We start from the raw sequence: 16,153 nt of genomic DNA, 5'->3' as shown, positions 1-16,153 counted from the left end.
GAAGTAGTAGCAACAGCGCGACACATAATGATGTTCGTCGCGAGGATGCATTCTTCTCCTTTTGCACGATGATAGTAATATTGTGATAATGAAACTCCGTACACACAGGCGAAATAATCGCATGTATGTACGGAGTTTTAATTGTGATATAGCTTTCTCTTTCTCTCTTTCATATACACTAGGCACTTTTAAGCTCAACTAGATACTTTAAATACAATTAATCGGAGTGTAAAATCTTTATAAAAATAAAATAAATAATCTGAATAAATATGGATATACTAATATTATATATATATAATGGTTATATGCAATATGATATTATGTATTGTATATAATATCATATTATATACAAACGTACATATACATATATATATATAAGTAGTCAATAAATTATTATATAAGATTGTATGAATCGCTCGCGAAGAGAGGCCTTTTTAACGAGAGGCCTTTTAATGTTGTGGGATTTTCGTGTGCATAATGTAATATGCATTTGATCACGAGAGAACTAAATTACTGCAAGGTTCAAAAGATCATATTTTATTATGAACCTTACAGCAATATTATATTTCTCCCCCTAGCTAGCTCTTTTCTCAACTTATTATTTCCTATTTTTTGAGTATAGAATGCGTGTTAAGTGTCATAAGTGTTCATATGTTCAAACCACTATATGACAAGCAAAATATTATGTGGATATAATCACGCTAGAGAAATCAATTTGAAATTTTTCATGAAATTTTTGTGTGATAACTCTTACTTTTATCGATTGTTCTATATTTTAAAATTTTTTATTTTTTATTTATTTGTAACAATCGCTTATAGTAGCAGTGATTGTTACAAATATTATTTATATTGAAAAGTATTATTAAGAATCTTAAGTCTTTACTGAAAATCGAGCCAATTAAATCGCGGCCACGTTCAATATTAATAATGTGTCGAAAGAAAAAGGGAACGGATATCACGTTCTTAGATTGTAAGATAACCGTGATACTTGATTGTTATCTCGAGAGTTATTTTACTTTCAATGTTGAACAATTGAGCTATTGAATCTATCTATCCCTACTTTTTTTCTCATATATAAGATCAAATATACACACTCACATTGTACGGCATCTTCGCGCGAAATCATAGCTTGTGTGATATGTGAATATGCATGATTATTGTGTATGTGGCCGTGAATTGAAACGGCGAAAGCCAATGGACCAATAACGATGCGGTTTTTAAATCTTTGTCTCCTATTCTTCCTCATTCTGTTCTACATGCAGCACCGCACAAAGTGACATCAAAGAGCGTCGAAGAGGATGGTGATGAGGTGTCAAGAGCATTGATGGCACTTCTATCTCAAAAATTATCATAGAAGCTTAATACATTAATGGACATTATGATGCGGTATATCAGTCGGTTCGACAATATATCAATCAATCTTCATCGTCGATACCAACAAATAGCCCGATTTTCATTGCAAAGACACATTTCGCTAAAATTGTGCTCTTCCGATAATGAGATATTTTGATAATCAGAAGATGATCCTCTTTCTCTGTCCCTTCTATCCTCTTCCCAATATCATTTCAAGAAAATGAAGCTGTCAATGACCGCGTTAATTTTCTGAGATGAGAGATGGACATCGCTTGGTAGTCCTTCTTCGGCTTTCGCTGTACAGATCTTCAGGATTTGCGCCGATTACAAACGTAGGCGTAGGTGCGAAAACACTTGTATCACGTATTCGAGGCCATTCATGTATTCTCGGAAAATCAGCCAGTCACGCAGATCACGGAACGTCATATCCGTCATCGTTCGGAAATCAGACGTCATGACATCTCGAGTGACATCCGGCCGTCGCGTAACGCTACGCTCCTCTAAAGCGACTTGGATCTCACAGAGAACCTGAGAAGAGAAAAGCATCAGGATATTAGAGACACTTGTAATACACTTGGATAATACGAGTACATTTAATGTAATAACATTTTTTAATTAAAAATGAAGATATTAAAGCAAAGATTACAGACAATTTGCAATTTTTAATATCTATGTAAAGTTGCTCTAATTTTATAAATTCAATTACTAATTTAGAGTTGATCGCAAAAGTAACGAACGTATCTTGTAAGTACGAGGATTGATATAAATGTTAATAATTTTCAATAGAAGATGACTGATTTTTCTGCAGTGATCCTTCAGAATCTGTTTTCTCGAAGTCGACGATGCTCATCAAAAATGACTTTAAAAAACGGAGGAAACTCTACAGGAATTTGAGCGCGCTCAAAGCCATTCGCCGGAATGGTCGATAAAATGGTAGTTAGCGACGATCTTTAACGTCTCAACCTTTACGTAAAACGATCGTAAAACTTGGCAAAACGTCTTTCATCGTGCTTGCGGCAACAGAAGGCAGAATAATTCAGGCTAATTGTACCGATGTTATTGTGAAAGTCGCGCACAGCAGCTTTTTTTTTATATCGCACGCCGTGAAAGAGCGACAGGTCGAATGCTCACGGCTCAGCATAATCACTTAGGAGGATAACGGAATTTGATCCGGAAACTAAACTTACCGCTCGAAGTTTCCATTCGGCTTCTGTGAATTTCTGATGATATTTAGGCTGATAATCCTTCTGATCCAAAACTACCTGCTCCAAGCCCACCGCATACTTCTGCATATATTCATACGCATCGACGAGAGACGTGTTAATCTAAAAATATATAAATCCGAACTGTTAATCATCCATTCATAATGCGTGTAGTTATTTATACACATACAATATATGTCGCGAAACAGAAATATGTATTTGAAAAAAAGATGCATATTTGTTAGAGAAATATGTACACATATTTCTAATAAATTATTAGTAATAATTACGCAGGTAGATAAAGCAACATAAACTAATATTATTGAAAGCATCACGTACTTCCAGTTTCTCGAGATGCTTCTTATCCAGCTCCTCTCCCAGTTCTTTGGGTATTTCAGATCGTGTAGGCAGCCAAGCGTAATGATTTTTCCTCCACAAATTGTGGACGCTGCCGAAGTCCGTCTTGAAAGTTTGTCTGATCTGCAAAATCATAGAAGAAAAACGTGGGCATGATTAGATGCGTCGTTTCTCTCAAAAAAGGAACCGCAGCATCGAAGAAAGATATGCAGGACTATATCAGGTTTCCTCATCGTCGTCCTCTTAGCGCGCTGCAATCTCGTGGAAATTTGAGAAAAATTATTCCGCGTGGGTGTCGCGTTATTGCTACATCGTTCTGCATATCTTTCATATTCGTTGTGCACAGGAATAGATTAAGGATTAGGGTATATAAAACGATACGTGACATGCATGTGTAAAATCATGTCGTTGTCATTCTGTTATAGGTTGTAATCGTTTATTTAACACAGCAAGCCGTTTGTTTAATTAATATTCTTCTTTATAATCTAATACGTTTTGATGCAATATTGTACATTCTTTTTAATGAAAAATATTCTTAAGGACAGAAGTATATATGATTCAGCAAGAACATAATGCGAATACAATACAGCAGCGTTTGGCACTTCGTGTATCTTGACAGCGGTGTATCTCACTGTCACTTTATATTGTCACTTCGCGAAAGGATCACGGACTAGTGCACCGCGCTGCTCTTATTGTATTTCCAGGTATTCGCCAATTGTGCCAGCACTATTGCCAGCGGCAAGTACCGATTCGCTCGCGTTAATTTCTCGCGCGGTAGCGCAGCTAAGCGACGCCACTGGATGTCAGTGAGTTTAGTCACCGATTATACGTCGTGCAACACCTCGTATACGATCAGTCTCCCGATATCCCTAGTTCCTGGTACGATGAAAACGCAGCCGGCCGTGCGAACTGCCGCGTGAGTAACGCACTGTCGGCAGTTCGTGTCGGTTGTCTATGCGAGAGAACGCGCGTGCCACGAAGTGGCGGCGCGGCGACGGCACGCTGACTTTTCGGGAATACCGGGATGGGTCAGCTAACAAAAGTCAGCTTAGTCCTTTACCCAGAAATTACTTGGAAACCCGGGCGCCGGCCGAGACACGCCAATTGTCCCATCAGGGATCGCTTACATCGGACGAGTCATTATGAATCACCCGTTGAGCCGGGAAGTGCCGCGAGAAATAGAGAGCGAGGGAAACGTGCTGCAGCTTGCGTAACATATTGGAAGTCACTTCTCGTATTCCATTTTGATATCGTGATTTGATATAGGAAATTGTACCGTTGCACTTGGCATCAGATTTTAAAGAATTAATAAATATTAATTAATAAATATTAATTTATAACAGTTATTTTATAAAATGAAATTTTATCGTACATAATTACATAATTTTTTGTATAACGTCTTGCGTTTATGTTATGTATCTTGATGCATTGACAGTCTTGCAAGCCTTCGAGGCTATGGAATAGGTCATCGGCCTCATGTTATGACAAACAATTGCGATATGGGTTTGAAGATTTAAACAACCGTCTCACACAAGAATTCCGATGTTAACATTTTACATTAATATATATTATCTAGTAAATATTGCTGCATATCGTATATGCGCATGTGGAAAGATGATTCGATCTCATTGATCTCATATCTTGGATTGTTTTCAGTGCAGATAACGCATTGCGTGCACCATTATCTCAAGCGGGAATGGAAATAATCATCGTACGATATTACTCTCACTACTCTCGTACGACCTGCGAGTGCGATAATACATTCGATCGCAAACAACATTCCTGAGAACCACACTGCCAAGAACCACGATTGCGTAGCTTGATAAATCATATATCCCTCGAGGACTGTCCTCCTATCTATCGTACATGACGCCGCGGAAAAATAAGCTTACAAATTCGCGTGCAGGTTAATGAACGAAAATATCGACACGGCCGAGTGGAAAGTAAGCATATACGTGACGACAAGTGGATTTCGAAGGCACGACAAGCGGCGGAAATTCATGGCTGGCAAGGGTAGCCCATAGAAAGGCGGCATCGCGGTAGTCATTCATTAAATTCATTCCCTCGTTATGGCATGTTCGATCTCGTGTACCTGCGACCACTCGCGCGCCGATCAGTGATCGGCCCTTCTCACGCCCCGGTCGTTACGAAAGCGTCCAAGAGAATACAAAGATATCTTTTGGGCCCATTACTTTGTATCGAAAAATATTAAATACTCACACAAGTGGCCGGCCACTAATTGCGTCATCGACTGTTACTGCTAATAATAACGCAAAGCTTCCTAGGCGTATAGGTAATAGGTATACGTAATGAGGAACCTGATGGGTAATTAAATGGAATTTTACGGTAATTTTGTGTAAGCAGTCCTCTAATAAATACATTAGCGAGACCTACGCGTCTACCTATACGAATAGTGCTCTCTCCTAAGCCTGCGTCCACCTTTCCTCCTTTCAGGTGCCGAAAAGAACTCGTTTTCATCGTCGCGTTTTATGATGTGTTAGTTACATTCACGTGGTGACTCTCAATCCGCCTGAGAATCGATACTTCGGCAAATCTTTGTTTTAACGCGATACGGAAAACGGTGCTGGAAGTCACAAAGTTCCAAAACAATCGCCGTGATCTTTGTTTCGCGCTTCGAAACGCTTGAATATTCCTCACACATTTTCGCTGCGAGATATATAAATACGGAGGAGAGATTGCGAGAGAGAGAGCGGGAACGAGCACGGGAAAAGGTGGTAAAGCGGAACAAAAAGGGTAGAATGAAAGGAATTGTCGCTAACAACCACTGGCGGCGGACAAATCTGTGGCGCGGGTCTTTTGTGCCTCGTAAAAGTCTCGTCGGCCACACTGGAGCACGAATAATCGTAAAACCGGGCTGGAAGCTGGCAGGAAGTAGGCTGGCAGGAATAGGTATGGCTCTCCGCGCGGCGCTGCCGAGGACCCGTCAAAATCAATTAGCCTTTCAGTCTTTCTTCTAGCGCGGCTTCACCGCTGTACCGCTTATTAGAAGTTATAAAATTTCGGTGTGACGGCTTCGAGACCCAATCGAATGGTTCGCGATATCGATACATCCTATGAAATTTTTTGATAATTTCGTCAATAATTTCTATAAATGTTATTGATGAACTTTGAGTAGTATATTGATTGTGCAGATTCTTAGATTTTTTTCCTGATATAGAAACGTTGTTAATCAAATTATAATTCTGATTTTTGTGATAATATTTATACGAATGTTCTTATATGACTTTATAAGGATAAATTGAGAATTCACGCGATCGCGATGGCCATCACGCAGATTACGCGTCCGGAAAATATGTCACCGCGCAGAGAAACGACGCGAGTGGACATAGAAATACAGCAGTATACCATGATAGGAGATATGTGTCGTATATATCGAGGCAAGTACATGCACTGGCAGGTTGTATATCCGGTCTGGGCTTTAGTATGCAGGCGGCGTGCCAGTGTAGCGTATAGGTGTCCATACGCGGTGGAGAGGGGGCAGCTTCCGATTCTGATTTATTGGAATCCTCCGCTTCCGATATTTTATCCGATTCCTTCACGTACTGGCGCGTCTGCACACGCGCGAAAACGTAGACGTTGTCCGTCGCTATCGCGATTTGCAAATATTGCGGACGGTTGAACTCGATTTATAAATTACTCATAGGCGGCGTATAAAGACGATGAACCACCGTGCATCGTGACGAAACAATGAAAGTTTGAAGATAAAGCAAACAGCAGAAAGACGAAACGCAACAGACAGATCCATGATCGCGAGTTGACGATTGTGCTCTAAAGATTTTCAATTATCCCGGAAGCCACTTGCGAGAATGGCTCCATCAGTTGCGAAAGATTGCGAGGTCCGCCGCAAACTTTCCTTGTCGTTTGCCACACGCGCGACAGATACATTGGTCGTGAGATTTCCGCCGTTCTCAGTATCCTTGGCTAATCTACTCCTTTCTCTCCTTGAGAGCCGGTAGACGGCCTACGCTGAACCGATAACGAGTGTTGAGGACGGTGAAGACACTGGACCACCAGACAGTGTGTCGCCGCAAGTAGATATCAGTGGAGGAAGGCGCCCCTGGAGCTGTTAGCCTCGCCGCGAGCATAGAGCCGAGCCGGAGAGGAGAGAAACTTGATTCTTCCCTGTCATCATGTTCAACTGTGACTTCATTCCTTTTCCATGCCATCTTTCATATGTCGCAAGTGGCGAGGCATTTACACGTGCGCGAGTTATTGTCTTTCTTGTCCAAGGGTAGGAATGAGAGTTGTGCGCGGCCGGTATGATATCGAATTATGCGCTGACTTAGAAAAACATCGGTATCCGGTATCGCCGCGCGATGATGTAACGGGAACGCTTTTTAACCAAGGCTTCAGCTGGAGCCGCAGGGCGAAACGGGCCCTATAACGCGGAGAGGCAGAAATACCCTTTCTCGATGCACGCGACGAATGATAATTTACTCGGTCGTATACCCGCTTCACCTAGGTAAACACCGTTCGCGCGAGTGGAGGTCGGTCTTTGTCTGGTCTTAAATGATATCTGCGATCAATCATGGGTGTCTATTTCTGGATATCATTACTTGGCGAAACGCAATCGTTTAAGAGTTAATGACCGGCGCTTTCTCGCTTCTTGCTCTTTTTTGGAAGTCTAAATTTTCTCATACATGTTATTGAAACACGCGAAATCAACAAACGGAGTTGCGTTTCAAGCGGATCACACATAAAGATATAGGATAATCTTTCTTGAAAAACGGATGAAATTTGGAATGCAAAACATCACCTCTGTTTCTGCGGTTTTCGAGTCAGTCTCTTTTTTTGGATTGCTCTTAGAAAGAAACCTTGAGAAACCGCTCGGGTCTGGTGCGTGATTTATTGTCCTTGGCCATAGATAATAAGGTACGATTGGTTGGGAAGATTCTTTCGAAACAAAAATTTCTCGCTATGTATTTATTTGCCTCATAAAATCGATTACTATTTTTAGAATCCAAAACACAGTTACAACTTTAAGAAGCATAATAGCTGAATAAATAATTGAGAATAAAGAATAGATAATTAACGTATTGTTAGGTAAAATATAATGTAATTAAAGACTGTTCAATTTAATATATTTAATGTAAATTCAACAAATTCAAAATGCGAATTTATTGTAATTTGAAATAAGAAGTGTAATCAAGTCCATATTCCAAAGTTGACCTGTAATATTTACTATTACATTATATTTTTACAATAAGCAAAAATAAAATTCATTTAATGAGACGTTTTCGAATAACGTAAAGACGCGGCATGATTTATAAGATCGGAAGCTTCTTCAAAGATCTATGTGGAACTGCGATCGAACGTTTGGATGACCGGAAGTACTACCATAACCGCCTTCCGCTCGAGGTTCCCTCACTCCAATCCCCTTCCAGAGGTCATACCAGTAATTATCGAAGAATTGATGAGCTTAATTCTTCAATAAAACCACCGATATCGTATCGACGTGAATTATAACGATAAGTATGGAAAAAAAGATACGCAGCTAAATATTTCGAAGAGGACGACAATGCGAAAAAAAGAGAGAAATATGTATTCTGTTACTTACAAATTCATCTCTAAAAAGCTGCGCATGCTTCAACGCCGTTCTCGCTTGGAGTACTATTTGGTTGAGGAGATCATGGTCCTCCAACTGAGCAATGTCCGGATTGGAGCCGTTTGTTCGTAATTTGGTAGATACGCCACAGGGATTCACCCATTTCATATCGTCCGTTTTGTTCGGGGAATTCATTACTGGGGCACTTTGCACCGACAGCGCTAGCAGAATCAACAAGGCACTGCCTAACCCTGGAAACAAAAATAGTCACCTTAGATTTCTTGTCCTATATAACGGTCTTTATTATATACATTAAATTATAATTAAATTATCTATCACAATGTGGAATTCGCTTTTATTCTATGCTATTAAAGTGCCATTTTGATAACTGGCTAAGTAAATATTAAATTATTTGAGTTTCTTGGATGAAATTGCAATTGACATCGTATTAAAGAGTGTTTCCATTTACGCATCGAACAATCAGAGCGATTCACGAGGCGCGTTTTTTGTTTTTACACGTTAATGCTTTTATTGCTCCGTATATTTCAGTACATTGTATATCCAATAGTAAGTTCTATAAAGATTGCGGAAACAGTTACAGTAATATAGTTCCATCGAAGATCCAGCGACGAACCGAGTGCCATGGGATTGAACCCATTCCGTGATGAAGATTAACTTGTGTAGGGGCATCATTAACGGAATTGTCTGAGTCTTAAGAAAAAAGGGACAAATCGAAGATACTGCTCAATGTTCGGTGGTAATCACGATTTAACGTGAGAGAGCGCGCGAGATGCCTGCGTGAAATTATCATTGAGCTTCCGGCTCATTGGCCCTCCGTTTCCACCCTCGGGGATTCACTCGTCGATAGTAAGCGCCTAAATGGTAGATTCCGATCGGGACCGTCTTATGATCATCCGGCAGTTTCAAGATCACCGCACGTCGAATTACGTTCCCGCGAATTCGTCGTCGCATTATTACGCGAGTTACGACCCTTGATGAGGGGCCTCAGATCACGTGCAGCGGTACGACGACAAACCATCAACAGTTGTGCGTACGCATTTGAAGGATGTATAACGACGGGAGACTACCGCATACGACGTGTTGCCTGCATTTAATCCATGTTCTCTTTCTCTCTCTCTCTCACTTTACCGCCGTATCGAAGAGGTCTCAAAAAATGCACGCATTGAACGTACACTGCTAAGTGTAATTGTTGATTTAAAGTTAAATCGATTTTCATAAGATATGACATTCTACATTTGTCAATATTATAAATTCTATCGTATTTATATCGGAAGTTGTATGTCTTCTTTCTCTTCTCTGAAGTCAATCGTGATCTATAATAAGAAAATGTGTACAATAAAAAGCTGTTTTCTTTTGTTGATTGACTTTATCATCGTTATTTGACAGTATTTATCGTGTTTCAAATATAACGGAGTATCATGTTGTATTTTCCGATCAGTAAAAAATGTCATTTTAAAGTATTGAGTTGAAGTTTTACACAAGTTCAGCTTTTTAATTTATATCGTTATAGTTGGACTGGACGGGTAAGCGCGCGACTGAAAACCGGAGGTGTGTCGTACCATCCGCAGGCGCTAACGAATTTAATTTTAATGTGCATGAACGCATGATGGAGCCGACGGACGCGCCGTACAAACGAAGGGAGACAGAAATGCAGACGGAAAAAGAGCGAGATGTAGAGAAAACGAGGAGTGGGACGGGGCATGGGGAGACGCCTCGAACACTTAACGCATATTAATGAGCGGCTCTTAAGTGCGTTCTGCGTTGCGATGAGAGAGCAATTTGCCGCAGGGAAGTTTGCGCCCCAAAGTGACGACGCAAAACCGTGTCGGCCAACGGCGGCGACAACATTGCCATAATTTTTAAAAACGAAACACGCTATGATTCGCTACTAGTTTATAAAACCAAATCTCAAAGACGCTAAACGTTAAATTCGTTTGCGCGCCTAATCTATGTGCTGGAATCCGTATTTTAATACAGATAGGTCACACAACGCCTAATTCGCGAAATAAGAAATAAATAAAAAGCTAAATCACGTGAATTTTTATGTAGTTATTATAGTTGCGATGACGTGTATTGTAAAACGTTGCCTCGATTCCTTCTTTTCGTAACTATATAGTTGCATAATACACAACGGCGAATCAATAAAAACACATTTTTGCACTTTATTTTCACGGAAATAATAGTAGAAAAGAAGAAGAAGAAGAAGTATCTTCGAAGGGGCGATATAATCCTGGCGGAAAACGTCCAATTAATGTCTGCTAATGATGTTAGGAGAAACACGTGTATACTTGCAACTTGCACTTTTTTCGCCCATATACGAAAAAGACCGTATCGAGAGAAAGAGAGAGAAACAGCCATTCATACTGCAAAGTATTTTTATTGCGCCGCAAAATTCACAGTGATCCACGTAAATGATCTCGGCTATCCGGATCTCCTTACTCGTCGCTCAAAGACATCGTTTACTTTCTCTTATTTCTTTAATTACTGCGCCTTTTTTCTCTCCTCGGACGTTTAATTGCTATGCGATTAGTGCTCCATGATCGGTCAATTTTGTCAGCGGAGAAAGGGATACGATGATATAGGCATACTTTCAGATAAATTCTCATTCTCGAGAAGAAAGAAATTTAAAGCCGCGTGCGATCTTGTAGTTCAAAACTTATATTTTCGTGTTTACCTAATCCAGGAACTATGCGTCGCGATTTTAATTGTTTTTCGCAGAAATACGTCGATATGCCGTATGGCGGAAAACTATTGTCGTCGATATACTATTATTGGCAAACATTATTTTTTTAACATTCTCTAAAAATTCTCTAAAAAAAATATATATATATGGATTAAATATAAATATATTAAATATATATTTTTTTCGTCGTGTAATTGCTATTTTATCAATAAAGAATAGTTAGTTCTCGAAACATTCGGCAGATGATAGGCTTTGGCGCCATTTTACCCTCCTTTATACTTTCCCTGGTACCGTCTACATATCGCCGATACCGCGAGGGCCTACCTCAACGACGACTCTCAACGACGGCGTTCCATCGAAATTCCTAAGAACCCGCGGCCGCGTTGAAAAAAGTATCGCGCACAAAGCCGGTGAACACCGGTGCAAAGCGCATCTCTGCTGTCGGCCAACAAGAAAGACGGTGAAAAATGCGGTAATGACGCACTGTCCTCGCATTGCTCGCGACAATTATACCCCATTACTCCCGACCCGCTACTCCCTTTTCTTCCGTTCGTGTCTACGGACCGAGGCACGTTGCGGTAGGTCGCAATACGCGGCGCGCATATACGTTTGACAATTTATTATAGATTATTCTCCGTCAATTTCTCGTTGTCATAAAAGAATGACGCGTGAAAGTCACCGCTATTGTAAACACGAAGTTGTATCACCCTGTCGACTTGTTCTAAAAGAGGTTTCGTCTCGCTTGAGAATGAGAGCGACAAAATGCCCATGTATCATCTGATTTTGAAGTATAAAAGTATCTGGGCATCTAGCACAGATATTTAAAAGATGAACCTCTGCAGAGGTTCAGCTTTTCACGGTTCGTAGAACCTAAGGATTTAAACCACCTGTAGGACCCTAGCTGTTCAACAGGTGGGCGGACGGAGGCAAATATACCGCACGTCCTGGCACGTGCCGTGTTTTGAATTCATTCCGGGAAATCTAGAGCTCCTCTATTATACATCCTTCTCGATTTTACTGAGAATTTGGAAGAGGCAGATAAGACAGCAAATGAAAACGCGTATAGACTTAAAAGATTCGCAAACTTGTAAACGAAGAATCGATAAGGAGGACCGTTACAAGTCGGATGACTAATACGCGTTCATCGGCATGCTCGAAAATGACGTCAAAGTCGCAAAAGAGAATGACATGAGCGACAATGAACCGAATAAAAAAAAAAGTGTAATATCATGTTTATATAATGTATATTGCATCTTTTATCTTACCGATACGCGAAAAGAAAATATTCAGAGTTACTATACATTTCTACACAAAAATTCATGTTGAGACATTGCTAATTAATTAAATAAGTAATTAAGAATCTAATATATACAATGTATTCTTTTGTACAGTGATGCTTACGAATCAAAAACATTATTTATATTATTATACAGTAGAGTTTAATGTATTATAAAAGAATGGCATAATATTATGTAAAAAAATTATAATTTTTATAAGTTAACATAAAAAGTTTAAAATTTCCATTGGCAACTGAAGAAAATAAAATCACGCATACTTGTAGACCGATAAGTATACTTAAAGCCCAGTCTAATGATACTTATCACAATACGAGCCGTTCAATGATTAAGGTTTCGAGACACACGCGGGTTTTACCATCAGGTCATAATCGCATCGCTCCGGGTGCAGATTTACGAGTCATAATCAAGTTTATCGATGTTAGCCAAGTAATAGGATTCTTGAGCTCTACTTTCACACACGAATCGGTATTTCTCTTTTCGGATCTATGACTAATATACAGAATATCACGGAAAATTTGGCTGAATCCTAAAGGTGCAACCAATTATATTCAATAGATAGGTTATTTGTGAAGTCAGTTTATATATTTTTGCGTCGATGTTACGAAAGGTTAGTAAGGAGTGAGGGGTATAAACAACTGGCTTGATGCAAATGAAGCAAATCCTGATATGATTTCTAAATCAATTCGGAGAAAGCCTTGCAGCCGGAAAGAGGATGCAACTTTTATATTGACAACGACCACGCTGCAAAGATAGAACCGTACGATGCAACAGCCGAAATATTATTAAAATAATTACGTAATACATTTTGCTGAATTATCACGACCTCGAATCAATCGATGTAGTATATATATATAATGTCCGTTTAAGGACACAATAAAAGTATTTTTTTTTTATGGCAATCAATATTGCACCTGCTAATAACTCGTTTTATGTTACATTAAAATATTTCAACATATATGACGCTCCGATTTGCAATGTATTAATCGGCGATTTCTGGATCAAAAATTTTAATTAATTTATTTTTTGTTTAGTTGTAACAAATAATGTTAATTCTCAACATTTATTTGTACAATTATCGTTGCTAGCATTAAGCTTACTGTGTAATCTGATGTTTTATGTGTGCATGTGTGTGTATGTGCGTGTATGTATGTATGTGTGCGATGGTAACTTCGACTTACTTAGAGATCTGAGTACGCTGGAGGATGCATTAGAATGTCGCGTTCTCCGATCGTGATAAAATGTTGGCATGAGGTGCGAATCACTCTTTTTCTCTCCTTTAAGCGTTTTCGCGGTTGTCTCTTTGACGTAATGACATCTCGTGACGATGTCGTCCTGATATTTGGTCTGTTGCAACGATGAGATCGCAGATTCCGATGTCAGCGCGTTGACTCGCATGGTATGGTCGCCATGGACCCGGTGGGACGTAGTCCTCTGATCGCGGGTGAGTATGATCTCCATTGGCATCGATTGATTCTCTAACGCGTTCTTCACAATCATCGTGATCGCATAACACTATCACGCGGGCACTCGCGAACGCATCAGCCTCAGAAGGCGGGAGTAGCGCCGTATCCCTCGCGGAATCTCTTCGCGTCAACGATGTATGTATGCGAGCAATAGATACACGTGCGTTATATATCTATATATGTATATAGACATGGACGGTGCGTGTGTGCTTCAACGTGTTCCGTCATACGATACCGCACCGATTCCCGATTACCTGAGGGGTTGTCACAATCGAAAAACAGTCTGCACAGATTCACAATCCGTTTGGCACTGGTCCCAGCACACGCGATGCACTGATTCTTATATGAGGGGGGTAGAGGGGTTGTGGGATCCTGAGAGAGAAAGAGGGGAGGGGGGGGTGGGTGCTTGATAAGATGGCGGGGGTACTCAAGATGAAGAGAAAGAATCAGAGGGATACACTGTTAAGGGTAGCCCTCGTGCGTTTTCCTATACTTTTTACGGTTCTTCGTCTTCGTCTTTGGTTGTCTCTTCCACTGTTATATTTCCCCGCTTCCAATTGTCCGTTTTCTTTCTCTAACGTATTTTTCACGCTTTCACAAAGCTGTGTCTCAGTTTTACACTTCTAATTGAAAAGGTAAGTTTGCTTTCAAAAGATGCTGGACGGTCACTGAATGATTTATCCCTCTTCCGATTTGCCGTACGGTCTGAGGTGCGGAGAAAGAAAGACGCGGCCAATCAAGCGAATAGACAGGATAAGAAGGCGGGCGAAGCAAATTGTTCGTTTGTCGTTATAGTAGGAGCGAACTTGTAGTTGAGCGAACTAAGGGGGAACGGTAGTGGAGGTCTATCCGTCTGCCTTGGACGTACGTAGATCACCTCTCACTGTCGTGTACAGTCTTTATCTATTGTATTCTCTTTCGTCCCTCTTTCCTCCTTCTTTTTCCCTTTCTTCCTTCCTTCCTCCCTCTTCCTTCCTGTTCGAACGCAGCTCTTTCACTCTTTCTATCACCTCGTGCGCCCCCGGTGTATGACTGTCAGTGTATGGTACTGGCCACTCCGTCGACCGGTGCCTATATACGATTGTAAAGTCACCGAAGCACGTGGCCCGCACCCCGCTTTCGGCCAATCCTCCCACCATTCCCGCCCTTCCTCGATCACCCGCGCTTGTGGTTGCTCACCTCTTCTCTCGTCTTCTATTCTTTCTATTCGTATTCTTCCTCCTTCTCTTCACCGTCAACGTCGCCACCGCCGCCACCTCCTTCGTCCATCATCTCTTCCCTTCTCCTGCACGCGTTAGGTTTCCAACACGGCTCCTACCCTCCCCACCAACGAGATCTGGTGGTTCAGGACTTCGCGACTCATTCATAACTCCTCGCGAACAACTTGGTATCCCCTCTTAATCTGCCCCCACTACGTGTACGTAGTAGGCGATAGTCACCCAACGTCGACTCACGGTCGACCTGCCGTACATTGTAGTTTCATCTCTCGAGCCTCTCTAGTGATATTAAGTATCACGAATGGATATTGAGACTTATTGTAATTAATATTTGCAAAAATTGCTCCAAGTATCGAGAAGAGATGACACAATTTTGCTAATTTATAAATAGCTCCAACAACTATAATTTAATAAATTATTATTCTTTTTCATCATTTGTATTTTTGCTTGCTTTGCTCCATTTCATTTAATGTATATAAAAGTAAAAATTCTTAACATAGAGTTTCAATTCGAGGAAAAAAAATCAATTCAAGAGAAACATTAAGTATATAGATAAATTAGTTGAATAAACGTATTTCAATATAATAATAAAAATAGAATTAAAATAAAAATGATTAGTTTTTATACTGAAATCGTAATTACGCGAAAAATATCCTTGTCGGCACGTGAATGCTCTTTCAGTCCTTATTATATCGCAGAAATGTACATAGTTGATTCATCGTGTAGTTGGTTTCTTCGTAAAAATCGTAACATATAAATGTATTGTTGCAGATAAAATGAATCTGTCGATAAAGGTAATTATAGCATAGGAACATTCCGCCTTGTAGAGATGAATGTGTGCGTCAGTAGCGCGGCCGTACGCGCGATTCCGCTAATTGTCGACGAAGGCGTGACACCATTCGTTATCCCCGGTCGAGAATCTCGTACGTCCGTAGCATCTTCGTTATCATTGCGAAAAGTTCATGGCATTAATGAACGATGTTAATAATGGTA

General features: G+C 40.3%; 1 protein-coding gene across 1 annotated transcript; it reads right to left on the bottom strand.

Moving 5' to 3' along the window:
• Window positions 1-335: 335 nt before the first annotated feature.
• LOC112456883 lies at window positions 336-14,255 on the bottom strand. The gene is made up of 5 exons (XM_025019667.1): window positions 13,659-14,255; window positions 8,491-8,729; window positions 2,895-3,035; window positions 2,541-2,678; window positions 336-1,881 (listed from the first exon to the last, which is right to left on the bottom strand). Exons 1-5 carry the CDS (start codon window positions 13,975-13,977, stop codon window positions 1,678-1,680), a joined length of 1,041 nt encoding a protein of 346 aa, XP_024875435.1. The 5' UTR covers window positions 13,978-14,255; the 3' UTR covers window positions 336-1,677.
• Between the last annotated feature and the right edge of the window lie 1,898 nt (window positions 14,256-16,153).

The sequence above is a fragment of the Temnothorax curvispinosus genome, unplaced genomic scaffold (genome assembly GCF_003070985.1).
Source record: "Temnothorax curvispinosus isolate PA1 unplaced genomic scaffold, ASM307098v1 QBEX01007285.1, whole genome shotgun sequence".
In the NCBI taxonomy this organism is placed as follows: Eukaryota; Metazoa; Arthropoda; class Insecta; order Hymenoptera; family Formicidae; genus Temnothorax; species Temnothorax curvispinosus.
Note: the sequence above shows the minus strand (reverse complement) of the source record. Positions and strands in the feature narration are given on the sequence as shown.

What these genes read in the sequence shown, in the direction of transcription:
- LOC112456883 (XM_025019667.1), bottom strand. Translation starts at nt 13,977, where the DNA reads ATGATTGTGAAGAACGCGTTAGAGAATCAATCGATGCCAATGGAGATC. An exon ending in AGCATCTCGAGAAACTGGAA is followed by an intron (nt 2,679 to 2,894) that starts GTACGTGATGCT and finishes ATATATTTTTAG; the next exon opens with ATTAACACGTCTCTCGTCGA. An exon ending in CCGAATGGAAACTTCGAGCG is followed by an intron (nt 1,882 to 2,540) that starts GTAAGTTTAGTT and finishes TTCTCTTCTCAG; the next exon opens with GTTCTCTGTGAGATCCAAGT.